The 15113-nt window shown below is 39.0% G+C and overlaps 1 protein-coding gene across 4 annotated transcripts in view; it reads right to left on the bottom strand.

The window, feature by feature from the left end:
- Positions 1–15113, bottom strand: part of MLLT10 (MLLT10 histone lysine methyltransferase DOT1L cofactor) — a 133196-nt gene that overhangs the window by 109998 nt on the left and 8085 nt on the right. For all 4 annotated transcript variants that reach the window (XM_049798200.1, XM_049798202.1, XM_049798198.1 and 1 more), the window contains exon 3: positions 2383–2437. In XM_049798200.1, coding sequence (XP_049654157.1) covers positions 2383–2437 — 55 coding nt within the window. The remainder of the gene's footprint in view (positions 1–2382; positions 2438–15113) is intronic.

Below are 15113 nucleotides of genomic sequence, written 5' to 3'. Positions count from 1 at the left end.
ACTGTAAAAGCTCAGTAGACCAAAAAACATTAAGATTCCTGACATAAAAGAAAATACAGTATCTTCAACACCCAAACAAAACTAATTTCTTCACATTATTAAAAAGCAAATATCCAGAAGACAGTTTCAAAAAAAAAAAAAAAAAAAAAAAAATCTACAAGAGCAGCAGACCATGTATGAGCTAAGCTATCTGCACATTCAAAACAAAAACTGCAGTGGTTTTTCTGGCTACAAAATGAAGTTACTTTTTGCCAGAAGGCAGAAAGAAGTGTAACTTCGTATCAGTGACATAAAATCAGTAATTTCTTCACTTGTTCTGAAAAGCTAAGACCGTTTTATTATTTTTATACTTACAGACAGACTCTGTAATTACCAATTTCTAAAGAGGGACCCTTACAAGGTTTTATCAAAAATACTTGTTTCAAAGTTTCTTCAGGAATACCTGCATCTCTATCATTTCCCCTGGCAACAAATGGTGTAACAGCAGTAAAAAAATTCCAAGTATTAACCTACTGCAAATATAATTTTAAACTTGACAAGCCTATTACATGACCTTCAACAGTATTTCCTTAAGTCTGAAACTCTTCTGGCACAATCCCTCGTTAGGCAACTCTTTGAAAGGAAAGCTTCAGGTTAAGAATGTAGATTTCTGAAATGCAACACCAGTACGAGTTCATTTTTTCCAAGGTTTACAACCTTCTGTAAAGCTGATATTTAAAGGACATTTGGTCCATAAGGTAGAATTTGCTGTATTCAATACCATGGACAAAACCTATTATTGAGGCAGGGATGTTTCCAGAAGGTGAGGTACAAATTCTTAAGCCTTCTCTACTATGAAATTTTCACTATGAAGCTTTCACTGATGAAAACAGTTGGTCATGAAAAGTATAGTAGGGACAATACTGTTCATACAGCATAACAACTTTGCTATTTAAACCTCACTTTTAGACAAGAATTCGTAATTAAAAATAATACAGCTATAAGAGACATAATTAATAGGATGCTCAGATCTTTGATACACACTGTCAAAATATGTTCCCAAGACTTTATATAGCAAAGAGTTTCAAAATCACCACAGAGAATAGCAAAGCATTCTCACACACTACTTTAAGTATAAAAACAGAAAACACTTCAGCTACTTCACACTTCACAAATTTTACTGTATATTTCAAGAGCTTTGAGGCTTTTCTATTACTTATTTCCTAAAAAAGCAAGTGTCCAGCTGCCATTTCTGTGTGCAAGGAAGAACAGTTTTAAGGCTGAAGTACTGGGCTGGCACTTAAGCTGGTAGTTTCACTGACACACAGAAAACACAGACTCAGTACAATCTCCCAACACTTACAAATGGCACTAAGTTCACTAATGTGTTTGAGATAAGCAGACACTAGAATGGTGAACACTAGAGCATATATCGTACGTTGCAGTGAAAGTGTAGACAAGGAAAAGAGTAGACCAGCCCCAACACAAGCAGGCCCTGTGTTCCTGCAACTCAACCGCAACAGAAATAGCAAAGCTGCATTAACATCAAGCTAAATTAAGATATAAATTACTTAGAATACTACATATGCAGCATAAAATCTCCAGAATACAATTTACATAGACTGTTCAAATTAAATCGATGAATCCTGATCATACTTTCTCCTCTCGCAAGAGAAAGGGCTCAGTATCAAAATGACCAGGCTATTTACAGGTAGATGATGGACAGGAATTTAGAAGTACCTAGTAAAGAGGGAAGAAGGAATTCCAGAAGTGATTGAAAAGTTAATTGAAATTTTTCGCTCATATCACCCAGCTATTAAGATAAACATAATCAAGACAGGATATTCAGTGGTGACTTTCTCTTAGCAGTTCTACTCAGCAGGAGCAGAACTGATGATAACCTGAACGATGAAATTAGAAAAATGCAAAGGACAGGTAATCACTACTGCAACTTTTCAGCTCTAACTTCTTTGTTACAGAACCTATTAGTAAATCAGGCATGAAAAAGCTACTCTTTGAAAATGCACTGGTGCATTCAGTCTGGGCTACAGACATAAAAACTCCACTTTCCTCCGTGAATGGTGCACTTTCAGCAGCTTTTTATAAACATTCAAACTCCACCTAAATACACATAAAATTTATCCTTTTTACCCATTAAAATCTTATGTTAAAATGCAGTTTCTCCTTCATTGTAACTTTTTTTCTAAAAATAAAACTGATTGATGTTCTCAAATTAAATTCGACCTAAACTGGACAAATAAAGGTTAGTGTAAACTAGTCCTCTCTTTCCAAACCAGCCAATGTTTTCATTTACATTTCAGATCCCTGTAATTTTTTCTTTCCACAGATTTATTTCCCTCATACAAAATAAGAGAGTTCACAAAAAGTAAGAATAAAACTTACCCCCATTATCTGTTCTCTTTAAAGCACCATCCTTATGAGGGCATAATTCACATCTCTAGGAAAAAAAGCAAAAATAAAATAAAAAAATGGAACGATCATAGGAGCATTGAGAAAGAAACCACACACATCAAAACTGTTAGCTGACATTAAGGAAGCAACCATTCTTTAAAAGCGAATGGGTGTGTTTTCCCTTAGCCTTTACTTGAATATTAATGTTAGTTTGTCACAAACACAAGCTTTCTTCTCCAGATCATGAAACTATGATATATATTAAAGCTATTCACAGTTCTACCTCCAAGTTTTTATTCCTGGAATTCTGGAGACAAGCCTCCAAAAGCTCCTCTGTATTCACCAAGGTGGTCAATCACAAAGATGTCCCATGGATATAATCAGCACAGTGCATACACCGTGGCTGACTTCACAGTCTCCACTGACTCTCACTTACCCTGAGAGACCAAAACCAATCTTACTTTCTGTCTCAGAAAAAAGGAGGTCCTTGAAATTCTCCAAGACTGTATGTCTGGAAACATGCAGTTTGACATCATATTCTTCCGACATACACCAGGATCACAACAGTACAACCATTCTGCTATCGCTGCCCCTATCAAGTTCCTAATATCAAGTTTATCTCTAAGTGTCCTAGAGCAGTGTGAACCAATTCCAAACCAGTTCAAAGATGACAGAAATTGAACAGGTTTGACACACGTTCCACTTCAACTGGTCTAGATGACAGGCAAAGGAACACCATTACAGGAGATCCTACACCTAGGAATCACCTTATAAAAACCTTCTGCATTGCCAAATTAGGGACAACTCAAAGCATACCAATCTAACAAGCTTTTTAAGAAACTGAACAGTCTTATCAGATGCAAACTTAACATCACATCCTTCAAATGGAGAGGGACATCTGGCATCAGTACAGATCTTCTCTGTGTTCCCTGAACAGTACTATTCTCCGTTACCAGATAAAAGGAGCCTATGATGCTAGAAGTGCCTCAGATTGTCCAATCTCATTTGAGAAATGAGAAATTCTATTCCTGAAATTCACATGGCTGAAGTATATCTTGAGGACTATCTATTAACCTGCAAGAAAGTTTACAATAGCAGCAAAGAGACTTTCACAATGGTAGAAAAGTTCTTAAATTATTTCTGCTCAGTGCATTGGTACAGACTGCTGCACACAGGAAGAAGAATCTTTAGGATTGCTGCTTTTTGTCTTTTGCTTCGCTGATCCCTCCCTCACATTCACCCATTAAAATGATCAGCAACTTATTGAAAGGCAGCATTAAGTCTATGGTGAAATTTAGAGATAAAAGTGGTTGAAAACTTCTGAACCATTCTGTAAGCTGCCTGCAGACTGTAAGCATTACAACTTTTTTTTTTTTAAGTCAAGGTTATAAGGACTTCCTTGCCACTGAAATGAACCGATAAGTTCATTTTAAACAAATCCTACATATGCGGTATGTATGTGAGCTGTATCTTAACACTCCAGCTCTCCAAATACTAAATACTAGGTGCTGAGAGACACTCAGTAGCAGTACGTTCATTTCACAGTTTAATTCCCCATACACTGAACCACATTCTCAAAGTGAGAAGCCTGGTATATATTGATGGTGACAGTACAATAAAGGTTGTTCCCACCCCAAAGCTTCCAGCTGGCAGCTTCAGGCCAGTGAGCAGAGATGATATATCTACCACTGAGACAAGGTAAGCTGTTAAAATAGTCTACCTTGCCCCACCTCTGCAAGCCTGTGGAAGTTTGACATACATTTTCACTAGTGGCAAAACCAGTTTAGGAGGTTTTCTTCCTCCCTTCACCTCTCCCTTATTAACCTTTCCCTCTACCACTCCCTCAGCTGCTGACCCAACTATTTGTAGGGGTGTCCCTTAAACCAGATCAATTAAATGGAGTCAAATGAACTTTTTTTTCTTTTTTTTTTTTTTAACATTTTTATTTCAGGTCATATCACTGATACAATTTAAGCACAATCCCACAATCAGTTGCATCAGCAAAATTGAAGGCTGTGAGCCATAGCATTAGTAATTAAAGAATTAGTAAACTTCTTGAGCAAACTTTACACAAAATTAAAAAAATTAAAGTGATCACAGGACACTAAGCAGCAAGGAACTGAACCAGTCTGTTATGCAGCAGAGTTAAGCATCCTCCATTCAGTCTCATCAGAGCTCAGTTTCAACTAACTTCTTTTTGTCTCATATCTCCAATAGGACTCAGGTCCATTAGGTCTTATTACTCATTACTCTTACTCCTCATTACTCATTAGTCCCGGCTGCAATCAGTCAGAGAAAGAAAGAAGACAGAAAACTAAAGTGGAGGAGGAAGCTTTGATAGTGGAACAAAACTTGAGTGCAGGTCGTTCTGCAGAGTATCCTCTCAGTGGCAGGGAGCAGTGTGCCTGCACCCCGCTCTCATGAAGCTGGAGCTGGGCAACTGTGCAGAGATACTTGCACTCTGATGACACAGAGCACTTCTGGTGCCCTGAATTCTGGCCACAATCTGCAATAAAGTAGCACCTTAGTAAACTAACACACCACACAGTGACCCCTTCCGCTTCCCCCTCTAGATTGTGAGCCTAACTCCTTCCCAGACTCCACACACTCAGATTCTGTTACCCATTTCTGCTCTCCCAAGTTTCAATAGGCACCCCATAGGAACATCAGTAGCTTTGCCAGATGGGAACAGTGTGCGTCATCCCTTGATACAAGTAACTAGTAGGAAATTTTTCCTTTTTTTTTTTTTTTTAACTAACACTTCATTACTAGTTCTAAAATCTTTCTGAAATTATATATTGCTGTAAAAGTGATAATTTCAGCTGAGAATTTGCAAAGTGACTGAAAAAATCTTAAGTACTTTCAAAATGTTTAAATACATGTTGTTACAAAGGATTCTGTAGAAGAAAGGAAAGGAGATAGTTGGGGTGTATATGTATCTCAGAAGTCCAGTTACTTATAATTTCTTATTTGAATGTTTTCGTCCATGCAGTGTCTCCTCCTTCCAGTTTACTTATGGATGGAGCTTGGAGTTTAAGTGAACAGCAACAGCTGAATCTCTCTACTAAATGCCACATCACATACAACTGGTATGGAATAAAGCTTTGATCTCTGCAACACGGGATAAGGAATAATCTGACCATCGGTTACAGATGATCAGACCGTCTCTAATATTTAAGCACACGGACCATGCCAGAGCTCTCTTCTCCAGTTGTGCATTTTAAGTCTTAGCTCTGGCAAAGTATTTCTGACACAGATTTATTGCCTGAGCATTCAAAAATATTGTGAGGAACTATTAAACAAGTGGGAGGGGAGGCAGAGGGAAGGGGTAAGAGGGGCAGACACAACACTCACAAGACTTCACAGCATAAATAGGTCAAGCTGCTATGACTGATCAACAGGTCAGATAAACACCATCAGGTTAGACAGTGAAAATGTGAATACTAAAGAGGCTGACTGTGACCCAAGAGAATAACCACATTCTTTGGTGTGCTGAAGGGCTCTAGTCCTATAGCAGGGAGGGGCACCAGTGCATGTAGCGCTATAGGTACAGCCAGTTGAATTAGATTCGAACAAGAGGAGTGAAAAAAGACAAATACTGGCTGAAGGAAGACTGAAGTTGTTGCAAGTGACATTGTCCCTTCCCTTCCGTCCCTACAGAATGTAACATGGGTATCTCATTTTTGCAGCTCTTTGGTGGAACAGACTAAGTTCATGGATCTAGCTTCTGTCCAAGCAGAACTCAGGTAAACTCTTCCGCAGGAACTGTTTTGGACTATCAGGTCTCCTGCAGAGGACTAAAGTGAAACCAATCTCAAAGTTGTGCAGCTGGAACAGTCTGACAGTGTGACTGTCACAACTCACTTCTGAGCTACATAAACAGCAAGTTAATTAAGTGAAAGACGACTGATTGTGTAACCTTCGCATCCAGGCAACTTGAGACAGCCTGGGTCTGATGAAAAGCCCACTGCCTCCTGAGGGGTCTAATCCTTAAGAAGTCACCCAGGAGAGACCTAAAGTGGTCAAAAGCTTGGGAGGCCCACGCAGAAGAGGAAAGAACTACATTTTTTCTGTCATTATTAAAAAAGTAGAAATAACCAAGAAGAAATAAAGAACAGTTAAATTAAAAAAAAACCAAACACCAAACACAGGTGTCCACTAAAGATACCCAGCAGAAAAAAGTTCCAAGACCAGAAGACTAAAATAAGAGAAGTAAAGAAGGAGCTAAAAAAAACAAAAAAAATCCATCTTCCTATACTTAGTTACAGTCCAATTTGGCTCCACTGCATTGTGGCACAAAGTTTTCTCCCTCTATTTTAGATAAATATGCTTTTGCATTTTCATCGGGACAAAGAGCTACCTTAACCAACAGTAGATAACATTAGACAAATCTAATTACTTGAGTCTTTTTGGTTAATATAACCCTACCAATTTTTCAACTGGAAATGGAGGAAAGGCATAGAGAAGCTGATTTAATCCAACAGACTACATATGTTGAAACAAAGAGAAAGAGCAAAAGACACGCAGTAGATAGGAAAGATAAAGAGAGATAGTAACAAGACTGTACAAGCAGGAGAGGAGGGAAAAAAAAGAATAGTAGGAATATAACATTGTTCTTCCCTCAGGGTTCTGTAAATTTGGAGCAAGTTTCAGAAAGCATCATCCGCAGACATGCATTATATGCTGTCTCTTGTTATAAGAAAACAAAGGTCAAAGAATTCTTGTGCAAGTAATTTACTGAATTCTGGTCCAAGCTAGGCCAATGGAGCCATTCACCTAATAATGACTGTCAACCAAGTAAAGTCCTGCAGGACTGAATTCCCAGCATTGCAATGAGGCAATAAACTGTGTGTCTCAATATGACCTGTTAACCTGTTAAAAAACACAAGAAGATCTACAGCAGATTAAAGAGACCACAGTTCCTAAAAGTTAGCTGAGTAATCGGGCTGCAGTTCCAGCTGACTTTACTTCAGGCTCACTTTAAGCTAACATTACTGCACACTGCTGCCAAAAGATCATGGACCATCCCCTGCTGTGTACTTTCTACTGCCTCCCTTGCTCTGGCAAGAGCATTCATTTAACCATATGGAAATCCCAGTTGGTAAGCTAAAAATAAAATAATTTTTTTGCAGCCAGATCACTTCTTTGAGCCTTCTTTCCATAAGGCCATATGAACAACAATGCCAGACAAAAAACATAACAGGAACACAGATAGGGAGTAGAGCAAGGATACAACCACTCTGTTTAGGACGCGGCATCATCTATGCCGTCTATAAGTGAGTATGAAATTCCAACCAAGGGCATTAAACAAAAACAAAAAACAACACAACCAAAACATCACCACACCAACACACAACCCCCCAAAAACCAAAACAAACCAAACCAAACAAAAAAAAAACCACACACCACACCTGAAACAGACTAATTTAATTTCAGTAGTAATGCAGACGTTTTTCTTGGGCACAGAACCAAGCATACTTATTAGGCCAATTTTGTTTTGCTATTTCCCTGACATTCATATATTCCAAGTCTTTTAACAGGCATCAGCCATATACACAAACTGTTTAGTTTACAAGCTGATTTTCCCTCCCAAGCTGTACTATACCCAGTATGACACCTATGTTTCCAGAACAGTTTTTTTATCCTAAGTACATTTTGATCACAAAATTACTGTTTCATATTGCTTGACAACAGTGCAAAAAAACCCAACACACCAGTATTTAACTGAAAGGAACAACTTTAAGAGACTGCACTACATAACCCTTAAAGTTACAAATAACAAAACAGCAAGTTACACAAAATCAGCATCACAGTCCTTGAAACCTGACACTCAATCTCTTTCAATCCTTTCATCAACAGGAATTAAAACTTGACAAAACACTTTATTCTACTGCTCCTGCTCCTTAATGTTAATCATTAATCAAACAGTAGGCTGGTTAAATCCATTTGGTTTTGTTGCGAGTTCTAGTTCACATTTTCGTGAAGACAAACCCTGCACACGCTCCATCAAATTCTTATGACTTTCTTAAAATTAACCTAGGAGAAGAGTATCAGTTACCAAGAAGTCATCATTTTATCGCTTTACTTCTGAATTTGCTTCCAAATACATCTATTCTACAGCATGCCACGCTACTGGATATTTCTGTATATATCAAAATGCAGTAACTCAACGCAGTCCTCAAAGCACACGGACAGATTTACAAAAGCAAGCAAAGCAGTTGATCAGAAGGTTAGTTTCTAATCAATGGCTTTCCAACTGGCAGCCCCTGATGCTCTTGGCAACCTTGTCTCCCATTCATCAGTAGTTGCAGAAGTCTGCAGCACAGCAGACTATGTCCAGGTATTCATCTCCCAAGTTCTGTGGTACAGCTTCACCTACCTTTACCAATATTCCATAACATTTTGCATCACCCTTTGGTGTTAGCAGAAGGAAACATATAGCTACCTCTAATACTCTTTATCATACCCTAATATGATCTTTCCCAATCCTACAGACTCCAAATATACTAGATAGTTTTATATACTACTACAGATAGTACAAAGTATCTTAATATGGGTTTAAAAAATGGTTTAGAAGGGTAAAGACATCCATTTCGGTAGTTATTTCAGTTAATGTAAAACAATTTAACACTGGCAGGCACATACACATTGCTGTCAAAAACGTAAAAATTGGGGGGGGGGTATCTAGAAAACAGCTCTGGATACAAAGTTGATCACAAAACATGTTTAAAGTTTCAGTTATACCGATGCTGTACATATGTCATCCTACCTATATCTAAGTAGTTGAAGTTCTTTAGTCACTTTTTTGATGAAAAATTATCTTCTAAGCTCGAAACTTTTTTGCTATTTTCCTTCTCCCCCAAAGGGTGTGAAATTAGTATTCCATCTTCTCCAGAGGAGAGAGTCTTACATTTTCTCATCTTCCTTTTATACTTTTCTTTCTACAACTCTCTTCCCCCTAGTGTTTTGACCCATTTCTTTGATGGGGCGGGGCAGAAGTGTAAAAAAATAGCACATATACATTGGAAGGGAAACACTGAAAATAAGAAAAATCCTGTTTTCCCCCTAACGAACCTGGAAAAATTTGGGGTCATTTTAGTGATTAGTTTGTGTTAGATCCAGGCAAATACGGTACTGAACAACCAATGTAAACATAGCTCCCTTTTTATAAAGGGACACCATATTCTAAAGACACTTACATAAGAGTGTACTAATTACACCACAGACAACTGGATTATACTTAGCAGAAAACCTAACTCAAATTCAGCTAATTAGAGCTGGTATCTACAGAAGAACAAGAAACAGTTTTTGCAGGATTAGACAACCAGAAGAAGAAAAACCCACAGATATTTGCAGAGTAGTGCCGACCAGTATACTGGAAATTTAGATCGTGGCATAAATTCTATCAATAGATGAGAATTTTCAGGCAGGCAGTACAAAAACAGACCCAGCAACAGGATGCGTACCAGACTGACCACGTCTACATCTGCTGGCAATAACTTACCCCAGCCCTCAGAACCCAGCGACATCTCATTTTTCCATTCACCCCTTCAAACTATCTTCTATGAAGCAAAACCAATACCATCAACATACAAAGACTAATCAGAGAAGACCATCCTCTCAGCCCCTGAAGCCTCCACAAAGTCCAATAAAACTCACAAGCATTCCCAGATGCTGCTGAAATTACTGAACCTCTACTCACACCAAACTTAGGCTATCTATTCATATCAAATCCTTTTACTCTGATATTTTACCAATCTTTTCTTTGGTATTTTTTCCTTAAAACCAATTAGGTACTTTGAAAATTCCCATTAGAGTTTATTTCTGATTTTTTACACTCATGCTTTACAATACTTGCCAGAGTCAACATTTCATTTTTCACTTGCTCACTACAACAAAAAGGAGGAACTGCATAACCCCTTTTCCAAAAGCATCTATAGGAATACATGGCCTAGCCAATAAAAAGACTGTTATCTACAAAACCAAATCCACATTTATTATTTATCAGTTTCTAAACTACAGCTGGATAGCAATATATCTGATCAATAGTCTCAACCTCCAGTATTTTAAGACATTACTTACAAACCCACAAAATACCCACCTTCAATATTTTTATTTAAATGGCTCTATAAATGATAGCTTGCAACCATGCAAGTATTTAAAGCAGAAGTCAGCAAGTAGCTAACTACACAATTTTTCAACCAAGGTATCTGAAGAGAAGCAAACTAAAGCTCCAATGTTTCCAACCTACAATTCACAACAGACTCCAGTATTTATAAGCCACAATGAAGAACCAACAGGAATCGAAATATCTTCTGCCCCATTCAAGAATCCCCAACTGGCTGACACCACTAATAGAGCAAACGAACGCATACTGTCAGTACTTCTCTTCAAAAGTGCCATGTTCTGCAACTTGACAACTTAAGAAATTAAGTCATCTCCATCTTCAAATAATCATTTCCTGATGCAGACGAATTTGCCAAATCTCTGCCCCATCTCTATTCAGTCATCTGTCCCAGGAGAAGGTGAGAATTTTTTTTTTTTTTAAAGCAGACAGTTGACAGGTAAAAGAAAAACAGACTGACTACCTGAAGCATTTCAGGTTTTACACCTGGATAAATTAAAGACACTCGACCTAGTTCTCTTTATCAAGCCATCAGATAAAAATATATGCAGATTAAGTTAGCTCTGTCAAAAACTTCTATTACAGATAATAAATTTACAGACTATGACAAGAAGATTAGAGGCACTCAACATGCAAATCAGTTTTCTTCCAAGACCATCCAGTCAGTATGTACTACAGGTGACATTTAGTCATACTTTTACTCAATACTTGTAAGGTGACTACCAACGTAGAGTACAATGTAACATGGTGATGACACACAGCACATATCAAGACCTGGCTACTCCAACTTCAGAAGTCCAAAGCCACAAATCTCCCACTACATATTTAAGTCCAGTAAACCCTGCTAGATGTTGCAGGAATCCAAATTATAAACATACACAAAGTTTACAATTCACACATTGATCTTTAATGGAAAGCATCAGAAGGCTGTAAGAAATACCTGTCATGTTTGGCTGGACTACCAACTAAACATATAAGCTTTTGTTATCAGGCTGAAAGTATGCTACTGACCCAATTCAATCTAGTTGAAGAAAACACAGTATGCAATGGTTCACTTCAGTGCCCTCCTGCAACTTACTGCAGCTATACCCTAAAAATTCCTAGGTATAAAATGCTAGCACGGCACTTTAAGTAAGACTCCTTGAGGCTGAGGAGCTCCTTGCTTACTTTAGAGACTTCTTCTGCCAGTAATTTTACAGTCTAGCAATGAAATGAATAGTCAAAAAAACATTCCTGCATTAAGAATTAAGCAATTCCTGTAATGGAAAATGTTTTGCTCTAGTGTCACTTTGGCTAGGAATTTTGATACAGAACCTTTAGAGCATTTACTAAAGTACCTGTTATATTGTTACCTATTAAAAAATTGATCAAGTGCTTGTACTTGAGTGATGGAACACTGCATTTTAAAGCCTGAATACTCTAAGTATCCATATTTAGCATAATGTAATTATAAATTACTGCACAAATAAGTGTACATTTAGGTAAACTGCAGCTAATCAAAACTGAAAAAAAAGTATAGCAGACTTTTTCTGTCACAATGAAGTGCTTCAAGTAAGTTTATGAACTTAGCTATGTATTTAGAAACCAAGTAGCAAGGATGCTTACAAGCCCGGAAAAATGCAGCACACCAAAAAAAAAGGCATGAAGGCAACACAATCAGAAATAGCATTAATACTCCCACTTTAATAAGCACAGTACGCAATACAGTGCATAAGATTCAGTTCACCAGCTGGGGTGGAAGATGCAGAGAAACTATACTGCACTTCTGCAGCACCTTCTGCCATTTGTACTCCTAACCTTGATGACCAGACACTATGCAACCTAAGCAATTCTGTCATCTTTTGAGTCACAGTACAATAAAGGTTATCGGTCTGTATTCACTATGTATACAAAAAAATTCTCAACAGGAAAAAGTATTTTCTCCTACTCATGAAATGCAAAGCAAACAACACTCACCCATCTACGTAATGGACAAGAAACACAGAACACTCAGTCAACAGCATTTCAGAATAAAAGAAGTTCCACCTTTACCACAATTATAACAGAAATTCCCCACAATCATTCCACTCTTCTCTCTCTAGCTCTGTTCAGTTCACGTTTTGCCCATTACCTCTCTCAGTTACTACCCTTATCTTGAATTCCTCATGCCTCACGTTGGGCACCAAAAAGGACTGTGGTGGGTTGACCCTGGCTGCACATCAAGTGCCCACTAAAGCCGCACTATCACTCCCACCTCCTCAGCTAGACAGGGAAGAGAAAACATAACAAAAGACTCCGTGGGTCAAGACAACGACAGGGAGAGATCACTCAGCAATTACCGTCATGGGCAAAATGGACTCAGCTTGAAGAAAATTAGTTTAATTTATTACCAATCAAATCAGAGTAGGGTAATGAGAAATAAAACCAAATCTTAAAACACCTTCCCCCCACCCCTCCCTTCTTTCTGGGCTTAACTTTACTCCCAGTTTTCTCCACTTCCTCCCCCTGAGCAGGGGGGCAGGGAATGGGGGTTGCGGTCAGTTCATCACACGTTGTCTCTTCCGCTCCTTCCTCCTCAGAGGGAGGACTCCTCACACTCTTCCCCTGCTCCAACGTGGGGTCTCTCCCATGGGAGACAGTCCACCACAAACTTCTCCAACCTGAGTCCTTCCCACAGGCTGCAGTTCTTCATGAACTGCTCCAGTGTGAGTCCTTTCCATGGGGTGCAGTCCTCAGGCACAGACTGCTCCAGCATGGGTCCCCTGCAGGGTCTCAAGTCCTGCCAGCAAACCTGCTCCAGCATGGGCTCCTCTCTCCACCCAGCCACAGGTCCTGCCCAGAGCCTGCTCCAGCACAGGCTTTCCACAGGGTCACAGCCTCCTTTGGGCATCCACCTGCTCCAGCGTGGGGTCCTCCACGGGCTGCAGATGGATATCTGCTCCACCGTGGACCTCCATGGGCACAGGGGGACAGCCTGCCTCACCATGGTCTTCACCACAGGCTGCAGGGGAACCTCTGTTCCGGTGCCTGGAGCACCTCCTCCCCCTCCTTCTTCACTGACCTTGGGGTCTGCAGGGTTGGTTCTCGCACATATTCTCACTCCTCTCTCTGGCTGCAGTTGCGCAGTTTTCTTTTTCCCCTTCTCAAATATGTTATCCCAGAGGTGCTACCACTGTCACTGACGGACTCGGCCTTGGTCAGTGGCAGGTCTGTCTTGGAGCGGGCTGGCATTGGTTCTATCTGACATAGGGGAAGCTTCTTGCAGCTTCTCACAGAAGCCACCCCTGTAGCCCCCCTGCCACCAAAACCTCGCCACTTTTTATCCCAGTTATCCAGCTACAAACAAACATTCACTGCCTTCCAAACTGCATAGCCATTCATAAAAGACAAGACCATGTTGTTGAGGTTTGTTTTGGGTTTTTTTAATGGGGGAAAAAAGGGGGAAGCGACAGGAAGATATCGTTAATAAGTAGCAGTTTCTCGTATTTATAAAAGAATCTACTAGCAATTTGTATTTTACAGTAACTTTTCCTTCTCTTATTTAGAAGTCTACTGTTCTACTGCTGTGTAAAAGCCACACAAACAACAAAAGCACATAGGTCATTTTTTTCTGTTGTATGCTCAAAACTAAAGCAATTTTTCTACTACTTGTTATAGTATTCCTAAAAGTAGTTGTGCTAATATTCTTATATAAAATGTCCTTTAAGGAAAATTATGGATACACATTAAAAAAACATTCATTTCAAAATTTAAGAATTATTTCAAGAGCTATCTTCAAAGAGAACGCATAGTATATTAGTCCTGAATGATTTGGTGGCCAGTATTTCAAATTGAAGAAAAAAAGAAAACAGCAAGTTTTCTTCATCTAAAATTAAGTTTAGTTCACCTCTATTGTGACCATATTTATCAATGTGCATTCTAGTTTACAGATACAGGTGTAATAACCACACCAAAACCGATTCTAAGCACAGGCACAGAGATCCCATTTCCCTAGAGGCAGCCTGTTGAGCCAGAGCTGTCAGAGCTCTGATCACCAACCTATCTGCATATTGAAAGACTACAGTCCTGTTTCTGCCTTCTTTGCCTCCTTCTGTTTAGGCAAAAGGCAAGTAACACTATACCTGTGGTTGTTTCATACTACATAAATGGTGGGCATGGGGTGTTAAACTATGGATACAGCATACAACTCTTATGAGCAGCTCTGCAATAACAAACTTGTATATGCATGTGATGAAAGATTTTTTTAAAAAGGGAACTCGGAGAGGAAAACTACAACCATTGTTACGTTAAAGATTTAAAAAATAAATAAATAAAAATCTCAAGTATTCACACTGTGGATCATATGTGCAGCAGATGCAGGAACAGCTCAGGTCTGGCAGGATTACCAGCAAAAACCTATCACTATGAGAGCACAATGTACCTGAACTGGCTTTGCAAGTAAACAGTATAGCTGCATTTCTACAGCTCTGAATCCTAAAGTATTAAGTACTGTATGATCTAAACTGACTCTGCAATGACAGTCTTTCCGTCTCCACACCGAGTTCCAAGAAACACATGTCCAAGCGCAGAGACTCCAGTTATGCTAGATTCAGCTGAGACCCAGATGAATACTATATCA

This window comes from Accipiter gentilis, chromosome 4, assembly GCF_929443795.1.
Source record: "Accipiter gentilis chromosome 4, bAccGen1.1, whole genome shotgun sequence".
NCBI classification, from domain to species: Eukaryota; Metazoa; Chordata; class Aves; order Accipitriformes; family Accipitridae; genus Astur; species Astur gentilis.
This window is presented reverse-complemented; position numbering and strand designations above follow the sequence as displayed.